This window comes from Carettochelys insculpta, chromosome 2 (assembly GCF_033958435.1).
Source record: "Carettochelys insculpta isolate YL-2023 chromosome 2, ASM3395843v1, whole genome shotgun sequence".
NCBI classification, from domain to species: domain Eukaryota; kingdom Metazoa; phylum Chordata; order Testudines; family Carettochelyidae; genus Carettochelys; species Carettochelys insculpta.
The window spans coordinates 97,886,781-97,909,196 of record NC_134138.1 but is presented as its reverse complement, the minus strand read 5'-3'; the positions used below and the strand labels follow the sequence as shown (position 1 = coordinate 97,909,196).

The window sequence follows — 22,416 nt, the reverse complement described above, 5'->3', positions numbered from 1 at the left end:
AACAGAATCATATTGCATGCACATCCCATTCTCCTGCCACAACCAAACCGTGATGGTGCTTTAAGGTAGGATTAGAGGAAGCTGCATACTGAATGTGGTGGTCCTTGCTCTTACCATTGAGATGGCATTCTTCAACAGACAGGCTCACAGAGGCACACATTCTCTCAAATATATATTAGATATTTATCAGAGTCAGAGCCTGCAACTTTGTCCGAAAGAGTTCTGGAAGTTCAGAGTACATCCACCAAATGGATAATTCACAGATTCATTGGATAGCTTTTTGCTGGGAAAATGGTCTTGAAAAACAGCAGTGGGACAACCACCTGTTACTTTTGTTTATAAAAGCTATTTTTAAGTGAGCTGTTCCTTAATGTTCCTCAGCAGAGTAGTAAAGGTCCTTCTGGCCTTTGCAAATTAAAACCTTTTTTGGATCATTTTCTCTGTGAATTCACTGATTTCGATAAAATATGTTTTTTGAAATACCAAGTTGTACTTTGAAAGAAACAACTCCTGCCTCATGCAAAAACAGAATGGTTTTCTGCATTGTACCTGGAAAATCATTTTTTTTGGAAGAAGCTGTATATGACTTTTCTAAATAAAAAACTATACAGTAATAGTTGGTTTCTCCAGATATTCTCGCAGTGTACACACTGAACAAACTATAAGAACATAAGAATGGTCATACTGGTCCATCCAGCCCAGTATCCTTTCTGCTGACAGTGGCCAGTGCCAGGGGTCCCAGAGGGAGTGGACCAAACAGGTAATGATCAAGCAATCTCTCCTGCCATTCATCTCCAGCCTCTGACAAACAGGCTAGGGACACCACTCCTTACCCATCCTGGCTAATAGCCATTAATGGACCTGACCTCCGTGAATTTATGTATCTCTTTTTCAAACCCTGTTATAGTCCTAGCCTTCGCAGCCTCCTCTGGCAAAGAGTTCCACAGGTTGACTGTGCGCTGCATGACGAACTTCCTTTTATTTGTTTTAAACCTACTGCCCATTAACTACATGCTTGTCAAGTTTTGCATTTCATTTCTTTTCCACATTTATGGTATATGTTATATATGTTGGAAAATAAATCCATTAAGGTTAGAACCAAGCTCAAACCATAACCAACCCTAAGTTGGGCTTATTTTCTGACATGTTTCTGATATTAAAATATCTACATTGAAACATGGTATTTCATATATCACCTGTTCTCCAACATTGTGTTCTGGAAGTTATCCCAGAATATTTGCTATGGATTTAAAAGCTTTGAAAAACTAAATGGTTTTAGGATCTGAGCTTGATTGGTGCCGTGCACCCAGAATTTGTGCTGGAGTTAATGGCTGGGCACAAATGCTGCATGTCAGGCAGTTTGTGACAGTCCACAAAGCCCATTAAATGAATGGAAATATTTCGTTTGGATGTCAGTATTCTTTGGATAAGTCAAATAACGAATGTTATGTTGAGTACCACTCAGAAGGATGCAGAAATACTCCAGGTATGTCTGCCCAGCAAAGTTATTTCAAAATAGCTGTACAAAGCAGTGGGAAATATACTGTAGGAATCATTTCTATGCTAGCAGAGAGATAAAGTAGATGACATACTACGGTAGGAGTTCTTTCTTTTGCTGATATTAGTGTACACTAAAGATTTCTACAGAGTTGAGCAAGAGTTGGATCTTGTCCTGGCACAATCAAACAGCTGTGAAACAGAGCTTGTGAGATTCAATGCCATACTTATAAAGAAAATTTTACAGTATTAAAGAGAAGAATGTAATATGAAATAAAGGATTAAAATAGAATGGTGCGAGCTCGATGTATCTAATCAGTAAAAGAGATGGGAGTTGGTTTGAGAGAGAGGACAAAAGGCAACAGATGATATGCTAGAGAGCATGATAGTAAAATATTAACATAATACAGTTTAGCATATGTTGCAGTTAGGCAGACTTGGACCAAAGCACTAGGTCCAAATGTGCTTGAACTCTGGGGAAGTTTGAGCCTGAGCCATTTCCAAACCTGGCTGCTCAAACTTCTCTGTAGTTACAGCACTTCATTTTATATGTGGAATTCTCTTTTACTTTTATAAGCAGTGGATCCACCCAAAAGCTGCAAGATGTCTTAAAGTTTATAGCCTCTGGCTCATATTGACGATCAGGACGAGGAGTGACCACTAAGGAGATGGTTTAATAGAATGTGTTAGAACGCTAACTTCAGAGATTTCTGAATTCTGTTACACCCAAGTAGATAATTCCTGATGAATGAGAAGATGTGGAGTCTCCCTTTTTAATTCTTTTCCTTTCATAACCCCCCCATAGTACAAACACCCAGTAGTACATTTAATGGAAATACTGTATTTGTTGGTTGGTTGAAGTGATTCTGTAGTGTTTCAGAAGGTAAGGCATGCAGTAATCCTGCAGAAAGGATTTAGCATATCTTGCTGCCTAATTAAAATTGAAGAATATAGCATACTTAAGTGACTAGAGATCCCTGCTTAATTCTTCCAAAGAAATTATAGCTCTGGCATTCTTAGTTAATCATAAATAGTTCTATCAAATATAGCCCATCTTAAATTAATATTTTCTATTCCAAACCTAATCCATTTGGAATATGAACATGCAAGCTGAACCTCTCTCATCCATCACCCTCGGGACGTGACCAGTGCCGAACAATAGAATTTGCTGGACTGGGGAGGTCAGTATTATCTAGCACATTGCCAACACTTCTACTGCTTATTCAGTTTCTTAGAAGACATTTAGGGTTAAATTAGAGCTAAATAACAGCACAGAACAGTGAGAGCCAGGACTGGTGCTTGTAAACAAACCTTATGGGAAAATGGGAATCTTGGCCACGCCATCATAAATGTATGTCCAGCTAACTAAAATCATGCTGGTTTAGGGAAGTTGCTGGATGAGAGAATTCCAAGTTAGAGAGGTTCAACCTGTACTCAGACACGTTGCGGTTGGGAGAGTTTCAATTAAGACACACACAAAGCAATAAAACTTTAATTAGATCAAACTGCATTTAAAGTAAATTCTATAAAGTGGAAAAAATAAACAAAATTAAGGATAATAAGGGGTGAGTTAATTGCATTTTTAAACATCTTAAAATTTAATATTCATCCTCTAATTTTTTCTTGCTCTCTTTGAACAGGTTATTTGGCATAACGTCAATAATTCAAACCAATTGCTCAAGCACGTGGAAGATTATAGCAAACCAAGACCTAGTCTGGTATCACCACGCCAATCCCATATTACTGCTGGTGATGTACTACACCTTGGCCACTCTTATTCGCCTTTGGCTACAGGAGCCCATTGTAACGGTAATATATTTTTCTTCTTTCCACTTTATGAAGACAAAGAACTGCCAGAGTAGAATTTTGCTAGTGCTTCCCAGTGACTGTAAGCGTAGATGCTGACTTTCTTTCCAGCTGCGGGGTTCTTAGCTCTCCTCCTCCACTCTAGGCTTTGCCCTAATTCCACCCCTTTCCCAAGCCCCTGCCCCCCGTCTCTTCCCACCCCAGCTCTGCCCCCCGATTCCATCCCTTCTCCCAAGTTCCCACCCCTGCTTGATCTTGCCCCACCTCCATTCCACTCCTTCTCCATAGTCCCTGTCTCTTCCCACCCTGTCTCTTCCAGTGCCAAGCGTGCCCCATCTCCCACCCTCTGGAACTTCCTGAACACTGCGAAACAGCTGTGTGCGGTATTCCGAAAGGGTGGGGAGGAACTGGTTAACAGCGTCATAAGAGTCATAGAGGGAAAGGGAACAGAAGAGGGGAGCTTGGTGCCAGTGGATGTTCTGCACCCACTAAATTTTGTCTGTGTGTTCCACCCCCAGAGCACCCCCACAGTGGCATTTTTGTCAGTAACAATCTGAGAATCTTACAGTAGAATATTTTTTTCTGTGAGATGGTCATGTCCACATTGCTGTCTTAAATACATTTTCTCAAAAGTCCCTTCAGCTCATACGTGGGCACATCACAGTTTTGCTTAATCGTATGACTTTAACATGAGTCTAGCAATATTTGGTGTTTTTCTTAAAGCCTCAAGTCCAGGATCCATGTGATTACGTGCAAAACTCAGCTTCCGGTTTTTAAAAAAAGTAGTTTATAGCTCTCACGGGGTCTGTAGAAAAGCAGGGAAACGCTTCCACAAGGGCACCCTGAAGACTCAAAAAGTAAAAGGCAAATGCAATGAGCCCTTATTTTATTATTTTTAAAAATACCATGGTTTGTAGCTGTCTGACTCATGACTTTGGAGGCTGAGTTTGGTAATGCTGTGCATGGTAGTATACGTACACAGCATTAGAGCTGTGAACAGTCTAAATTTTATTTGTATCCTTGTGGAATATTAATATTTTCATCATCAGAGCCAACAGCCTCACCGGGCCCCTGGATGAGGTGGGGGCGGGGGGCGGCTGATTCATACCCCCAGAAGGGGCGGAGCCTCAGGCAGAAGGGGTGGTGCCAATGTAACCAGACCTCAGCACCACTCAGACTCCCCCCTCCCCCACCCTCAGTGCTTCCTGGAGCATGCTTCCCGGTGCTCCGGTAGCAATTTAAAGGGCCTGGTGCTCTGGGCACCGCTACTGCTGCAGTAGCAGCAGTGGTGGTCAGGAGTTCTAGGCCATTTTGTATAACCAGGTCCTGCAATAATTGCCCCCCCCTTATTCCCTGTCTCTAATTGGTAGGCCTGATATTCCTTCATTTATTACCTTGCTTACCTTGTCTTTTTCTTAAGAGACAGATGCTTTTAGGAGAATAGGAAGCTGACAGAGATCTGAGGTCTTAAAAAGTTTACTTTTTATAAGGGGAGAATATTAAAACATGAAAATATTGTAAGATAAATGCTCTTCCATATCCAGCAGTCCCAGAACCATGAGGTTACTGGCTATTCAAATATTCTGGACAATAGAGAGGTATACCTAGCATGCATAACACAAAGGAAAAACAAAATTAGATATTCAGGAACAAACAAGAGCGTATATAGAGTACTTTATTTACCAACAACAGTAGTTTTGTACACTGTAAGCTCATACTGTATTTGCTGTATTTATGTGTATTTACTTTCACTGTACTCTACTTATGGAAAACATACTGAAATTTCCTTTCAGTAAAAATGCTGGTTAGTTGTAAGTTCCGGATACTATAATGCCAGATATGAAAGAGTTTACTGTATTGCTTCTTTTTTGGTGTAAAAGGTACGCTGTCAACATCTGTCCATAAAATGGTATGTTGTGGTTTATAAATCCTTGCAGATTTATAGAAACTACTTTGCTATGGATAGTTTTCCCCTTTGATTGTGCCATGGATCAGGGATTGATCTTTCTTTCTACTAGTTGTGCCTTGAGATCTTAGACAAAATTCTCTTCTCAGTTACATAAGCCTGAATCTACTGTAATTCCATTTCAGTCAATAGAATTACTCTGGATTTATGCTACATTAATAAAGACTTGAATTTGTTTTTCATTGTAGCTGTGTATGCCTTCTGTTTTTACCATCTGAAATGATTTGAAAGCAACACAGCAGTGAGAAACTCATCTTTAAGATACTGTATCTCCTCTCTATTATTAAACAGGTTCAGAAGATGATGATAAATTTGCTGAATGGTTCAGTCTGAAGGCAGATGCCATATTTTCTATTCTGAAAAATGCAGCTGCAGAATAATGGAAAGGGAATTATGCCCACATTTGAGTCCTGAGTTTTCAGCTGAGATTAATCTATATGCTCAAAAAGTAGCAGATTTTTAATGGTGCATGAGTGCACTGCTTTTACACAGAGGTAAATTTCACCGTTAGTCCCTATTCTAAAAAAATCCCCATTAAAGTGGTTTGGAATTTTGCTTGAGTCAAGGGCTTCGTGTTTGGGCACTTCAGTCCTGCAAAAATCTAATAATTTGATAAGAGCCAATGTATTGCATTGGAATTGCCTCAGGAATCAGTTTGCCCAGAGGTTCACTGGATAGTATTTAACTAAAATACTTTGGTGTAAACCAGGGATAACTTCCCTGTGAAACTCACTTAAGAAGAGAACCAGGTCACAACTATCTGCAGTGTTGTTTGAGTCAGTGTTGTGCAGAAGGTGGAGGCTGGGAGAACATTCTTAGTGCTGCTCTGAAACTTTCCTGGCTGGTGGCCACTGAGCTGTGCACTCAACCATCATAGTTGCTTGTGTGGTGGGAGGACTGGAAGTGTTGGATAAGTCAAAGCTTATAATTATTAGAATGTCTGTTGGATAATGCTTCTCTTTACCTCTTTTTCCTGATCCTCAAAACACACAAAAAACAAAACAGCATTTCCTACCCTCATGACCAGAAATTTGTACAGGTATCCTTTGTTACTAAAATTATCTCAGTACCTCCGGACTTTATGGTTACATCTACACGATAGCGCTCTTTCAAAGGAACCCTGGGGCTTCCTCTATGTCTGGCTGCCAGACATCATTTACCCTCAGTTTAAGAAGGAGTTTTAAAAGTGGCTGAGAGGGTGGTCAGCTGGAGCCTTAATGCCTTACTGCTTCCTCTCTCTCAGCTTCCTGCCAGAAGGGTTGGTGGGTTGCTACTGCTGTAAACGCAGCAGGACACAGTCACCTTAGAGCTCTGCAGGGGTTTGCCAGGGAGCATCCATACTCCTGTCTGGGCAGTGCAATGGAGGACTGCTCTTTTGAAAGAGCAGCCCGCAGAATGTCTACGCACATTTTCTTTCGAAATTATCTTTTGAAATGAGACACTCTTCCTGAAATGGGAATGGAAGAGCGTTTCCGAAAGTGGGTCTGTGTTATTTTGAAAATAATTTTGAAAGAATGGTTTTTTTTTGTGTAGACACGCCATGTGAAATTTTGAAAGAGAGGCTACCTATTGAAATGTCTTTTGAAAGAGCATGCTAGTGTAGGCGCAGCCTTAGTGTGTGTTTGGTCAAATCAATGTCAACATCATTGTTTTATTGTAGGCTACTTTTATAGGAAAACTTTCAATACATGAAAGTGACAAGATGAATTTAAGCCTCAAAATTAGTTTATTTTTCATTTTGTTAAAACCTGATTTGGCGTCTCTTCCATTTGAAAAATATGTGAAATGTGCTATTATGCTTTTGAGAAGTAAAAATAAATGAATAACTCCGGTTTATTTAAAATGAGCTTTTTAAAAAGAGGAGCATAGTACTAGATTTGTAGAGTGAAATTTTCAAATAATCCTGAATTGTGTTGGGGCAGCTTATTTTCTGTGTTTAAACCCCAAAAGTGAGCTGCTATAGAAAAGGACCAGGAACCCCAGTGTCCCCATTAAAGCTTAACTTCAGAACTCAGGTTTTGAAAATCTTAGCCTTAGGAAGAAGACAATAATAAAATTTTGTGTTATCTTTCCATAGAATCAACAGGTGATACTCAAGTAAACAGACAGACATCATTCCTAGAGCTGAGTGGAAATTGCTTATGGTGCTGTCCTCTAAAAAAGGGGAGTAAACCCAAAGCCAATTTGATTCAGGCTTCATTTCAAACAGAGAAATGAAATTTGTCCACCAAATGGAAAGAATAAAATTATTAGAAAAATTTATTTCAACCCAGTACAAGACTATTGAGTGAAACAAAATAAAAATTACTTGACCCAAATGTGTTCTAGTTTACATTACTGTTAATTCTGAGTAACACCACTGAACTCCATAAATACTCTGTATTTTGGATACAATTTAGTAAAGCATTTGAACAGATGTTGAAGTCCAATTAATGTTACTGGGACCCTAGCATGTATTCTGAAGATAAGTTTGTGCTTAACTACTTTGTTAAATAGGGATTTGTTTTCTGAATTAGGGTCTTACAGCAGTATAAATTGCATCAGAATTTGGCTCCATACTTTTGTGCAGTCAAATGTTCAGCCAAATGCTGATCAAACTTAAATACAGGTGAACTACAGTTTAAGAAACTACAACATTAATGCATAGCAATGAGGAATGAGACTGTAATTGTTACACTCAAGTGGTGTTCATCAGGGTAACCCACTTTATAGTATGTACCCTGTATCCTAAAAAAAACTTAATTTTGGCTATTCATAGTGGGATTAAAACCTAACCATTAAGAGAGGGGGGGATTGGAAGAAACTTCCCACTGAGTATGTTACTCTGTAATTGTCCACTATTAGGCTTTGAGATGTTTTGGTTCAGTTCACTGTTCTGATCCACTACCATGTGTGATGGGGGTATGTCCACAGAAAACTCCTTGGGATGTTCCCCAGTGTGCTGATTAGGCCACTGACACCCACCTTCTTGCTTTCTGGCGTTCTCCCACTCCCCTGTTCTGCTGTGCTGGATCCTTTTGTGTCTCCTACCCAGAGCTGGGGTACCTGCCCCGCTGCAAAGCAATGCAGACCTGGTTTAACCACAGCTCTGGGTGGATTAAGTTCTAGGGAACAGCACCCAGGAAGTCAACCCCCATAAGGGATCAAAACCCCAATTAAATTTGTGTCTCTCTGCACAAAAGATGTGCACAGGGAGGACCCATTAGGTAAATCCCCTTTATCAATGGAAGAGAATTAAGTGCAATGGTAGCCCTCCCCAGGTAATAACAATTTACACTTGGCTTGAGTATAAACAAAAGGGTTTTTGTTAAGCAAAACAGTAGGATTTAAGTTGTTAAGAACAAACAGATCAAAGTGAGTTACCAAATCAAATAAAAGAGAAAACACAACCTGTTCTGTTCCCCTAAAAATCTAGCTACTTGTGAGCTCTAATCCTATACAGCTGCCTTTACATTAGCTGAAATATTCAGGTCAGGCATGATCTTATTCTGACCTGGCCCGCCAGTGAAACTCTCTCTGTCTTCTTGTATTTCGGGCAATTTCCAAGGCAGGCTGAAGGCAAAGGAACTGAAAGATTCTTATTGCTTAAGTAGAGTGGGGGGATGTGTGTGCGGCTGTGTCCACACACACAGAACCTGTAAAAAAAAACCCGAGTTCCCAAAATGGAGGCCTGTCCCAGGTGGCATGGTCATATGACTTTCTAGATCAGTCATATCCTAGAGCCTATAGGGCAAATAAAGCTATCTACAAGTCATCAGGTGGATTGCTCAATCATTAGGGAAGTCACCAGATCTGAAGAAGTGGGTCTCCCCCACAAAAGCTCATCACCTAATACACTATTTTGTTAGTCTTTAAAATGCTACATGACTGCTTTAGTGTTTCATTAGGGAAGATAACCCTATCCTTTGGGTTGTTCCCTGCAGCTCCAGTAATGATTGTCATTAGTGCCTTTAAAACTATAAACAGACATACACTTCATATTTCGAACTGCACAGGGACAAATGATACATGCAGAAAAATATGATATACAGCTTCAGCAGTTTGTAACATTAAAAATGACAGATTACATGACACATTTCATCCAAAGCATCTCTGAGTTATACATATTTATATTCATAACCTATTTTCCATAAAACGGGGAGAGAAGGTCCATCACGCCATGAATCAGTAACAAGATTAGTGTTGTTCAATAGTTTTTGAATATATATTTTTTCATTTAATTTACTTCTCAATATAGCAATACAGTGCTGTCCCCACATTCAAATCAGCAAGGAGCAGGGGTCTGTGAGCTTAAATTTCAGCAAATCTAGCTTTACAATGATTACCTATCTGTAGTATACTCTCTGGTTTGATTTATACTATAAAGCAGGAGGTGGAAGTCTGGTTACTTATGGTGCCCTATGGGAACCAGGAAACATCTTGATGGGTTTTGCAATTACAAAATAGCCCTGTCACCATTTTCTGAAAATGTCATACTAATAAAATGCATCCATTAAACAGTACATTAAACACTAGAAGATATTTCAAGGCATATCGTTTAGAGGAAGTACAACGTCTAAGCACCACAGTGCTACCCTTAGTTAAAGTTCCTAAAATGATTTTCTCTCCATCATTCACATTGTTTAGGAGATGGATGAGGAAGGGAATTCTGACAGCACGGAAGAAGGCAAAGAAACAGACTGCAATCCACCTTCAAGGAGACGAAGTCTGTGGTATGCAAGCCATTACACAGCTGATGAGACAAAAGTAAGGCCTGGCTGTGTCAAAAATGTTTCAAACGTGCAATTCATTTTATTGTGGTAAATTTGTAAAGGAATCTGTTACTACTTGGGGGCATAGTGGTATAAAGTCCAAGTAAAAATGTGTGAGTTGTTTATGTAATTGGCATGACACAGAGATTTTGAGGTGGGGGCAGGATGAGAACATTGTTATTCTGTAAAACTTTGTAGAGAAAAAACCTGGGACAGTGTAAGGAAATGAAAGAAGACTGTTTCCTGTGTTTCTGGCTTCCAAAACAAAAAGATTAAGGTTTAGAGTCTTTCTCATGTTGACCAGCTCTGTGGACCAGAGATCAGGGGGGGTTACCAGAGAGCCATATATCTGCTATAAGTGCTGATTTACCTTATTCAGCTTACTAGGGTCCCTAATGGGCAAGGCGGAGCTGTCTTTGCACACCTGCAACACAACCCAGGCTGCCTCTGACATGTTCCCTTTCTTCCCTGTACACCCGTATGCCAGGATGGGGATGCTGGTTGGAGTAGGAGCCATCTTCACAGCAATGAAGAGTCCCCTTCTCCCCACATGCTTGGGAAACTCTCATATGGCAACTGCCCCCAGGTTTTGGCTCCAAAGATATTAGGGTGAACCTTAAATTCACATATCCAGTCCCCAAGAGTTTTGTGATGGAAGTAGTAATACCAGTAGTAGTAGTAGTAGTAGTAGTAAAAACAGTTCTGAGTGAACTGAACTATAACAACAGACTTCTATATTCCCATATCCAGTAATTGTAGTAGTAACTTTAGTACTCCTGCAGCCTCAGCTGACATTCTAGAAATGCCAGAGAAGACATAAGTTGGAAGTATCCCCAATTAAATATTGTTGATCTGGAACAGCAATATCACAAGCCAACACCAGCCAGTTAAAAGATGTGGTGTGGCATCTCTAGCATCGCAACTTTCATAAAGTTTGTGTTCCAGAGTGCAGAGTTGCAGTTGTGTATATACACAAAGTGAAATGATAGCAGCAGGAAAGAGCATTTAAATAACAAAGGAGGACATGGTCTGCTAGATATGAACAGTTTGATGTAGGATTTATAAACAAGGAACACAGGTTTGAGCCTCATCCTGAAAGGAAACTGATCTAGTGGAGTTGTTTGAGGATGTTTGCATGTTTTTAAAGAGGGGTAGCATTCTATGCTCCCTCAATTCTAGTAATCTGCCAGTTGGGAAAGCGATAAAAAGGGAGATGCCGTATTATAGGCTAAAGGCGTGGCCAAGGGTTTCAGGAAAAGTGATGCCGAGTCAAATGTAATATGTGGGCAGTAGGTGATAGAGACATTTGCCTACACAGGAATAGAAGGAGCTAGAATAGATGGACCTGAATCTGTTGACAGATCTATGACCCAAGAAGAGTGCTAATGATTTGGGTGCAGAAAGAGGCTGCCCCTGTTACAGCTGTTTTTAATAAAAGCTATAAAAACATATAATCTTATGATACAGATATAACTTTTGCTCTGTGCTATGGTAAGACCATGGTTCTTGACCAAGTTTCATGTAGACTTAAAAGTCTAAGGCAGAAAAAGTGGATTAATTTGATGGGGTCAATGTAGTTCACATCCTACTTTTATGTCACAAAGAAAGGTTCCATCCCTGTCAGGCTTACTCAAGGGGGTCACATTCATAAATAAAAACTGAAAAAATGGGCTCCAAAGCTTTGTTTCTTTTTTTAAAACGAGCTTTGATCCCACCAAATATAAGCCTTCTGTTGTATTCTGGTTTTTACTTCATGTGGTGCTCATTACTTTTAGGGAAGTGTGTTCCCTTGTTCAAAAGAAAAATCTTCTATAAGCCAAATGTAATCTTGGCAAAACCAATATGGACGATGCAGAAAGATGAGCCTGAGTATTGTTAACAAATTTCAGCATACTGTAGTCGGAAGAAGAAAATATTGTATCATTCAAATCTTGCAAGCCTTCCTTATGTAAAATTCCCACTGATTTCAAGTGTCAGTTTTGCCTGAGAAAAGACTGCATTCTTTAGTCTTATGTAATTACCATCCATCAAATTTTCAGTGATTAGGAATTACTAGAGTGGGTTCTGATGATCTCTGTAACTCTTCATCTGCTACTTCATATTATATCAGTAATTTTGCTGAATGATGGAGGCAATAATTAGGTCCTCGTGCTAAAAATGTGGTGCTCCTCCATAATTTTAAAGGATATTACTAATACTTCAAAATATAGGCATAAAATTGGTACCCTAGTGTAGTAATTCTACTGACAGTGGTTTTATACTTAGAGAAATTCTAATGATTATGTTAAAAACCTTAATTTTAAGTGTCTCATTAGAAAGTCATCTGATATTGACTTTGATAACATTGATGAATTTCCATGACCATCACATATAATTTCTATATAACATCTTCAGCTGTGATTTGGAATGAGGATACTTACGTTATGTTAATAATTATGCTACAATGAATGTTATTTTATTGGGCATAATGTACAATTCTGCTGACCTTTTAAAAATTCTTACTGAATTTTTATTTCAGATCTGTTGAAAGGGTCAGCAAATGTGCATGCATCTGTGAAATAATTTGCTGCTTGAACTATGCTTCTTCGTTAATAATCTGTCCTTGCGTTGCTTTTTACAGCTTCTGTCAATGACTCCAGATGAATACAAGCCATCTGATGTTAGTATTCTATCAGTCTTTGCAGTTTATTTGTCCTTATGTAGATGGTGTAAATATGCATTATGCCATATACAAGTGTACAAACACAATTTTACATGAAATTTAAAAATATTCTGCTCTTTTTATTAGCCTAGCCATTCTGTTACACCTTCAATTCTCCACCCTGCCCCCTATTTAAAATAGGGTTGTCTTCCCTTTTGTCTGTTAATTACATTGCAAAGTCCTGTGATGTGCCAAAATCTTGATTATTTAAACTTACTAAGGATCTCACATAACATTAGAGTATTTGGTTTTGTACTAAATGGCAAAAAATCTTTCTTTCTTCATTGTATTTTAAACAAAATATGAAACTGTTTTTCTAACACAAGCTATCCTAAAATTTGGTTTAATTCCTTCCTTGTGATGTGTTTTTGAAATGTTCGAGTTGAATTGCTGAGGTCCTGCAAAAATGACTCTGCGACCATGCTCAATATTAAAATGCTTGAAAGTATGAAACTTTTTGAACAGTCAACAAACAATTAATTAGTTTAAAGGCAGGAAATCCTAGCAGATCTCATCCCCCATGCAGCCTGAAATCAATAAGAAGAAAACCACACATTTTGCAGTGACATTTGCTCTGTGGAACGGGCTGATCTTCAGGGGTCCACGGTGTCTCAATACATACCTCTGTCTCACCTTCAGCAGTGTTGACTCATCAACTCTCTGGTACCATCGCTGCTAGCCAAATGGATTTCCAGCACTCTGGGAGTTGTTTTAAAAGCAGCTGCTAGAAACACTTGCCAAACAAGGACAATGCACAACAGCAAATTGCAGAAAGGAAAGTTCAAACAGTGGCATAAATATTGAGAAATAAACAATTGTAACAAAGGCAATTAATTTTACTAATTGTAACAAAATTGAGATCACCCTACTGACTTAAAATGCAAATCATTTATACCCATCATCTTTGTCAGTACTGGATAGTATTAGGCTGCCTCATAAAGGAGGATCAGCCTCATGGTTATGGCATAGAACTAGTCAGAAGATAAGGGTTCTTTCCTAGCTTGGCCAGAGGTTGCCTGTATCACCTGACAGAAGACACAACCTCAGTGCCTCAGCTGGCCTACCTTTAAAATAGATGTAATGCCTATCTCACAGTCATGGTTTGAGGTTCCAGTAATGTTAGTAAAGAGCACTGAGATTTATTGGTGGGAGAAACTATAGAAATGCAAAACACTATCATCCTTACTGTTACTCTTTCTTAAATTTAATGAAATCAGTATCATTCTTCTGTTTAGCATTAAATGATCTGCTAAAATATTCTTAGGACAATTGTGTTAACATTGTATTCAGTATAGAGGGAAACCTGCTGAAATTATTGCATTGTTTTTTTCACATTTTAAAAACAATAGCTAATAGAAGTTAGTAAGTAACGGTTTCAATCACACAGGAGCTTTTCTAAAAGGAATGCCTTTCTCCAAACCTCCTCTGCCAGGTTCTGCTGGTAACAGTGAATGGGACTCCTGTAGACTATCACACCATGCACCCCACACTTCTCTTGGAGAATGGCCCTGCCAAAGCTGACATGTACTCAACACCACAGTACAAATGGGAGCCATCAGATGATACATCAGGTAGTAACATGAAGTATTTGGGAATGAACCTGTGTGTTCTGTATTGTATTATTTACTCTCTAGTTAGTATTTTTGTTAAGCAGCTGAGCATACTGAGATCTGAGAAACAATTAAAACAAATTCATAAATTGAACAGCAATAAGTCTCCAGGACTACATGGTATTCACCCAAGAATTCTGCAAGAACTCAAATAGGAAACTGCAGACCTACTATGGTCTGAAGAAGTGGGTCTGTCCCATGAAAGCTCACCTAATAAATTATTTTGTTAGTCTTTAAAGTGCTACTTGACTGCTTTTTTGTTTTGATGCTAACTGTAGTGTGTAACATATTGCTTCAACAAGCATTGGTATCAAAATGACTGTCAAGTAGCTATAATGAAACTCATTTTTAAAAGGTATTCAGGGAATTCTGTTAATTACAGGCCGGTAAGCCTAACTTCAGTAAATTGGTAGACAGTATTATAAAGATGAAAATTATCAGACACATGGATGGACATGATTTGTTGGGAAAGAGGCAACATGGCATTCATAAATGGAAGTCATGCCTCACTAATCAATTTCAATTTTTGAGAGTCTCAGCAAGCATGTTCATAAAGGTGATCCAGTCAATACAGTGTACTTTGATTTTCAGAAAGTAATTGACAAGGTTCCTCACCAAAGGTTCTTAAGGAGTCTTAATTGTCATTGGGGTAACATGTAAGGTTCCTCTTGGGGATCAGTAATTGGTTAAAAATATGAAACAAGGGATAGGAATAAAATATCCATTTTCAGAATGGGGAGAGGTAAATAGTGGGGTCCCCTAGCGAATTGTACTAGGACCAGTGCAGTTCCAGATTCTTCTTAGTAATCTGGAAAATGAATGAACCGTGAAGTGGCATTGTTTGCAGATGACACAACATTATTAAAGATAGTTAAGTCCAAAGCTGACTTCAGAGTGTTACAGAGGCATCTCACAAGAGTGGACAACCAACTGACATGGAATTCAATGTTAATAAGGGCAAAATAATTAATTCACATGGGAAAAATAATCCCAAATATGAATGTATAATAATGGGTTCTAAACTAGCAACTAACACTCAGGTAAAAGATCTTGATGTCCTCATGGATAGTTCTTGGAAAACTTTAGTTGAAAGGCTCAGTTAAGGTAAAAAATGCTAACAGAATATTAGGAACTGTAATCACATGGCACACCCACACCTGGAATACTGTGTCCAATTTTAGAGACTCCCTCTAGGAAAAGACTAACTGAAAAAAGCTCAGAGAAGGGTGACAAAGATGATTCAGGGTGTGGCATGACTTACACATGAAAAGAGACTAAAAAGAACAGGCGTGTTTCTCTTAGAAATGAAGTGATTGGGGCGGGGTGGCAGGGTATGATATAGGTCTATAAAATCATGAATGGTATAGAAAAAGTGAATAGAGAAGTGTTGTTTACCTTTTCTTACAATGCAAAACCTGGTCTGACCCAATGAAATTAATAGGCAGCAGATTTAATGGAAATAAAAGAAAATACTTTTTCACAGAATTCACATAATATCCAATTAGCCTGTGGAACTCATTCCTGGGGAACATTGTAATGGTTCACAGAGGTTAAGTCCAGCAATGACTATTAGCCAGGATGGCAAGTCTATAACTCCATGTTGAGGGCACCTATAAACCTCCATCAGAAGCTGGAATGGAAGGACAAGTCTGGATTTCTTAAATATTGCCTGTTTTTGCACATTCCTGAAGCTCTGACAATGGCCATTGACAGACAGAATATTGGGCTACATGTCCCATTGGTCTGATCCTGTATAATAGTTCTTTTATTATTCTTATGCTACCAAAGTAATGACTTCTAATAAGCTTGCAGATCTGTGAATCAAGTTGCAGGTGCAGGTGCATGTTATCCAAAATACCGTACTTTTTTGTCTACCAACATATTTGTTTTATGCCCTTTCATGACTGTCTGAACTGTGCTTCTGTGGATTTATCCTAAGTCTCTCCACTCTGTCAAGATATCAAAATTGTTAATATCTGGTATGTCTGAATGCTATAGGGGTAGCACATGTTCTTGCCACATGGAGAGCATCTGAGTTCATGGAGTTCAGAAAACAGGAGTCTTCATCTTGCAAGATTTACTCCATTTGTCCAAGGATTGTAGGTTTGGAACTGTGTGTACATAGGCTGCCACAAGACTTATTTGAATTGCATTGTAAAAATCTTTTTCTACTTAGAAAAGAAAGAAGAGGAAGAGGAGGAGGAAGTGGAGGAAGAGGAGGAGGAGGAAGATATTCAGGAGAAAAAAGAAAATGTTAAAATGCATGCTATGGTCTCCGTCTTCCATTTTATCATGAAACAAAGTTACATTTGTGCTCTGATTGCAATGATGGTATGTATGAATGACAAAAACAATTGAGTTGGGGTAGCAGACATAATCATCTAACTATAGATATGGTCTAACTCTGGAAAGGAGCTTCTGCCACATTTTTGACAACTTAAATATATTTATCTCCAAATGTCTGGTGGAAGGGTGATTTGCTGAGCTGATTTTCATTGGTGTTTACTTTAATATTGTAAAATCTGGACCTAAGATCTGAATCTGAGTGCATGTGGTTTATGAAAACATTATCCCCCAAAGTATGCCTTGAGCATACCACTGACTTCTTATGGTACAGGCCACAGAATTCTGCTCTCACAGAGGTTTTGTTACAAAACTGAGGCTTCAAATTCTAGTTTTAGATTATATGGCATTTTGTTATCTGTGGTAGAAAACGCTTACCATGTTAATTTTTCTAGTGGTTCAAAAGTTTTTTAGTAGTTAGTAATGCTTTTTACTCAATTCAATAATTGTCTGCTAACATAAAGCACTTCATAATCAAAAATCTAAACTTGCAGTTTTTTTTCAAAACTCTGTATGAAAATAAACCTGTAAACAATAATTTCTTTCCTCAACACAAAGATATCTAGGAAAATACAATTTTGTGCCAAAAATAGTTTTCTTCTTAATGAAATTATACCACCCGTTCCATAAAAGTATATTCATTTTTTGTGAATTAGGCTTGGGTTAGACTAAATCTAAAGCATGCTTTTCTGTCTAAACAAACAAAAAAATTAAGATGCCATTGACTTCAGCTAAGTCACTGTAGATTTATACTGGTGCATTGCCAATGCCAGAATCTGGACCAAAATCAGAAACAGTGTTTAACAAAAAGACAGTTCTTCCCCTCATGATATAATAGTGTTTTGTCCAGAACTATTTTAAGTAACCTTGTATGATAGCTGTAAAATAAACAGAGCATCTGAATATGCTGTGAGGAACATAGCTATGCTGCAGGTGTATCAGTCTGTCTCTCCATCTCTGATATGTAGAGGTCAACAGAGAGTGAAATCTAAAGCATGCTTTATAGTCACTGCTGAACTCTGGGGGGCTAAACTAACATTTCTGCTGAAGTACCAAGATGCAAGATACTGACAAGAAAAAAACAAAAGGTTTATTCTGAACTCTGAATTTCCTAGGAATCAGTTATCCAATTATACTGTAACTTACTGTAACCTATTTCCCTCCTTCCCAAGGCTTGGAGTATCACTTACCACAGTTGGCTGACTTTTGTGTTGTTGATCTGGTCCTGCACGCTTTGGATGATTCGTGACCGAAGGAAATATGCTATGATCACTTCACCTTTCATGGTTGTTTATGGAAATTTGCTGTTAACGTTACAATATATATGGAGTATTGACCTCAATAATGATGAGCTTCCTAAAGTGTCAGGATTTTTAGAAAAGAAAGATCCTGGGGAATTAGCATCCAAGGTAAGTATAGTTTGCTTATAAACATCTGTAGGTGTTCTTTTTAAAGAAATAAGCAATATACACTGGCCATCATTAAAAAACTTTGGGTCTTTTGGTGTTTTGGGTGTTTGGGTCTTTTCTGTTCAGTATGCGACTTACATTACAGGATAAGTAGTTACAAAAATACAATCGCAAAAAATTCCTTCATGCTGGTAAATTAAATACTATAAAGTCAAATAGTGTCTAAGTTTATTTAGGTACTTTTATAAAATATTTCTTACAAGGAAGAAAATAACATTAGAATTTGGCCTTATAAAAATGGAAGGAAAAGAAAAGAAGTGTGCGTACGCATGCACGCACACACCCTAAAAGTGTATTTGTACTTTGTCATTAACATCAGGTAGTACATGTGGAAGTTCAGTGCTATAGTTTTATACAGGATGAACCTCTCTAGTCTGGCACCCTTGGGACCTGATCAGTACCAAACAAGAGAATATGCTGACTTACTAGAGCTCAGCATTGTCTAGCAGCATCATCAACACTTAAACTGCTTACCAGGCTCTTAGAAGACATTTAGGGGTAAATTACAGCTAAATAACAGCACAGAACGCTGAAAGCCATGTCTGGTGGTTGTAAACAAACTTTAAGGGTCCGCGGGAAACTTGGCCAGACCCATAATAAGTGGTTGTCCAGATAACTAAAATCATTTCAGATTTTGGATGTTGACAGTGGGGAAAGTTCTGGACTAGAGAGGTTCAACGTATACTTAAATATAAGATTATATTACCTTCTCTTTTTTCTGAATGAAGACTAATATAGCAAACCTCTGTATAATGATTCTTCTCCCTTTTCTCCCTTTCATTGTTAGTTAACTTGTTGGCAGAATTTGTATTTTATTACCACACCTTACACCACAACTCATGACATGAACATTTTTGTTATGAATACATGCTACAAGTGGAGTCTGGAACAATTAAAAATTGCAAATCCAGACCTCTCTAAGTCTATGGTAAAATCAGTTGAGTTTAATGGGAGCAGGGTTAGTTCAGCATTTTGAAAATCTCATGCTTAGGGTTTTATTTTCCTTTGCACGTTGTCCACAGATACTTAGAACAACTAGATAATTGTACCTTGTGAAGAATAAAAATATCAGTCTGAGGACACTTACAATACAGACACTTTAAGGAATATTTTTCTGTGCTATTATTCATGACACTATGAATGGTTACTGTCCATAAACATGCTTATGAAAAAAAATCAACTGAATGCTTCCAAACAAGGGAATAAAAAGGCTTGTAAATTTTAGTGAGTGGAACCACTTGTTTTTATTCATCAGAATGTGTATTTAGGAACACCTGAGATACCATGCGAGTTTAAGTATTGGTGCTTCATCGTAAGAGCCATGGAAAAAGATAATTCAACCCGCAATGTTAAATATGTTTTGATTTCTGAAAATTAACTGATTTCATTGACTATATAGAAACACATCAAAATTGTCTCTAGGACTCAGCAAGATTTTTTTCAGCAAGTACCAAACTTTAAGCATGCAAATAGTCTCATTAAAGTTAATAGGATGACTGTGCATAAAATCAGGCACATGCTCAAATGGAATATTAATAAAATATTCTTGGCCATAAGTTAATCAAGTATGGATTGGATAAATGGACTGTAAGGTGGCTAGAAAGCTGGCTAGGTGGTCAGGCCCAATGGGTAGTGATCAATGGCTCAATGTCTGGCTGGCTGTCGGTTTCAAGTGGGGTGCCCCAAGGATCAGTTATAAGAGCCAGTGTAGTTCAATTCTTTATTAATAACCTGGATGAAGGGCTGGATTGCACACTCAGCAAATCTGTAGATGACACTAAGGTAGGGGGACAGATAGATACATTGGAGGATAGGGATAGGGTCCAGAGTGACCTAAATAAATCGGGGGATTAGGCCAAAAGAAATCTGATGAGGTTCAACAAGGAGAAGCACAGAGTCCTGCACTTGGGACAGAAGAATCCCAAGCATGTTACAGGCTGGGACCAACTGGTTAGGAAGCAGTACAGCAGAAAAGGACCTGGGGATTACAGTGGATGAGAGGCTGGATATAAATCAACTGTGTGTCCTTGTAGCCAAGAAGGCTAACAGCTTATCGGGATGCATTAGGAGGAGCATTTCCAGCAGATCTGGAGAAGTTATTGTTCCCCACTGTTTGGCACAGGTGAGGCCACATCTGTAGTATTGTGTCCACTTCTGCCCCCCCCCCACCTCCTCCCCCACCCCCAGCATAGAAAGTATGTGGATGCATTGGAGCAGGTCCAGTGGAGGGCAATGAAAATGATTAGGGAGCTGGAACACATGACCTGTGAGGAGATGCTGAGGGATCTGGGCTTATTTAGTTTGCAGAAGAGAAGAGTGAGGATTAGTTTGATAGTAGGCTTCAGCTTCCTGAAGGGGGGCTCTAAAGAGGGTGGAGAGAGGCTGTTCTCAGTAGTGACTGATCACAGAACAAGAAGCAAAGGTCTCAAATTACAGAAGGAGGGGAGTAGGTTGGATATTAGGAAAAACTATTTCACCAAGAGAGTGGTGAAGCACTGGAATGCATAACCTAGAAAGGTGGTGGAATCTCCATCCCTAGAGGTTTTTAAGTCCTTGCTTGACAAAGTCCTGGCTGGGACGATTTAGTTAGGGTTGATCCTGCTTTGGGCAGGTGCTGGACTTGATGACCTCCTGAGGTCCCTTCCAGACTTAGGATTCTATTATTCTAATTAATTGTTTAGTCTTTCAGTTGAAGAATATGAATTAGAATCACCTGAGATCAAAAATGAAAGAGCTCCCTGGTCTCAGTTAATAAGGTTTTGTCCACCCAGATTTTCCCCCATCTTGAAAACATTTTATTTGTCAGATTATCTTTGGGACGGAGTATGTGTGGAAATTAAGCACACAGTGGAAGCTGCATCACAGACCATTCAGAATGCAGATAGCTGGCACCATTTCCTCATAAGTGAGAGAACTCCTTTCATTATGATATGCCTGACTTCCACTTGAAGAGATTCAGTATCTGTATTTCCTGCTTAGCAATGTCCCTTGCCAAGCCATGTCTAGATTTATAATGTGTTTGAAAGCTAGTGAGCCTAATCTTATTTCTCCTATGGAAGGTAGTATTATTCTTGATAAGAGTGATAAAATAGTTGAGAGGTTAGTTCTGCAATTTCTCTTTATTGTCTTTGTAAATCTCTCACAAGCTACTTTGATATATTGCCAACAACTTTTCAATAATTTCAACATTTAGTTGCAGCACAGAACGCCATATCTAAAACTAACTCCTGTCTGCAAAGTGAAATTATTGTGTATATGGGATGATTTTAGTTACACTTCTAAGACTGACCAACAGATGTTGGTTAGATTTGTTAAACTGGATAATGTGCACTCTGGTGCTAGGTAAAGATTCAGTGGAATAAAAGAGAAGTGAATGTACCATAATTTTCCCTGCATATATTTGTATGGGCTTTGAAGGGTGTGTACTGACTTGAAAGATAGAGATCTGCACTGCACAGAGGCCATCTGTCAGAGACAATATGAAACCCCTTCTATATTCCATAGCTCTAAAAGCTAGTTTAATGCTGGCAAGGACTCCGAGTTCCAAAGAAGGCAGCAAGTGAATTATGTCCATGAAATAAAGCTCAGTCAATGAGGGACAAATATATTTTATACAGTGCCATTCAACCTTTCCAGATTACTTTACCCTTTTCAGGAGTCAGATCTGTTTTGCATACCACCAAGTTGTACCTCTCTTAAAAACTACTTAGTTTTGCATGTTTTTGTAAGTATCACAGAAGACTACTGCTGAAAACTTGCTGGCTTTCTACCATCATATTATCAAACGAATTAGAATAGAAATGTTGTATTTACATTTCAGCATAAACATATGAAGCAGTAAAAACAAGTCATTGGCTGAATGAATGTTTAGATTTTACTGACTTTGTTAGTGTTTTTGTATAGCCTGCTGTAAAACTAAACAAATATCTAGGTGAGTTGATATACGTCCTTGATGTGCCCCCAAAGGCACATGTACCACTGGTTGAGAAACACAGATGTAGTGGTGGCAACTTCTGTATGAGTAGGACAGATCCTCAGCTGGTATAAATTGATCATTAATTTAGGTGGACCATGACAATTTACTCCCACTGAGGATCTGAATCCATGTGCCTGAGTTGGCACAATGCCTTTGAAGGTCATTTCTGCTGAAGTGGGGCCTCCTGTTGCTACCCACTTAAACAGCTATAAAATGGCCCTTAATGTTTTTCAGTGTGAGACTGAGATTTTTGTATGCTTCAGCAAAGGCACATAAGATGGTCTGAAGGCCTGTGGG

At 38.6% G+C, this 22,416-nt stretch overlaps 1 protein-coding gene across 3 annotated transcripts in view; it reads left to right on the top strand.

Annotated features, from left to right (window-relative positions):
• Positions 1–22,416, top strand: part of PIEZO2 (piezo type mechanosensitive ion channel component 2) — a 443,043-nt gene that overhangs the window by 299,487 nt on the left and 121,140 nt on the right. For all 3 annotated transcript variants that reach the window (XM_074987458.1, XM_074987460.1, XM_074987459.1), the window contains exons 8-13: positions 3,138–3,306; positions 9,896–10,015; positions 12,641–12,679; positions 14,154–14,292; positions 16,508–16,662; positions 17,847–18,083. In XM_074987458.1, coding sequence (XP_074843559.1) covers positions 3,138–3,306; positions 9,896–10,015; positions 12,641–12,679; positions 14,154–14,292; positions 16,508–16,662; positions 17,847–18,083 — 859 coding nt within the window. The remainder of the gene's footprint in view (positions 1–3,137; positions 3,307–9,895; positions 10,016–12,640; positions 12,680–14,153; positions 14,293–16,507; positions 16,663–17,846; positions 18,084–22,416) is intronic.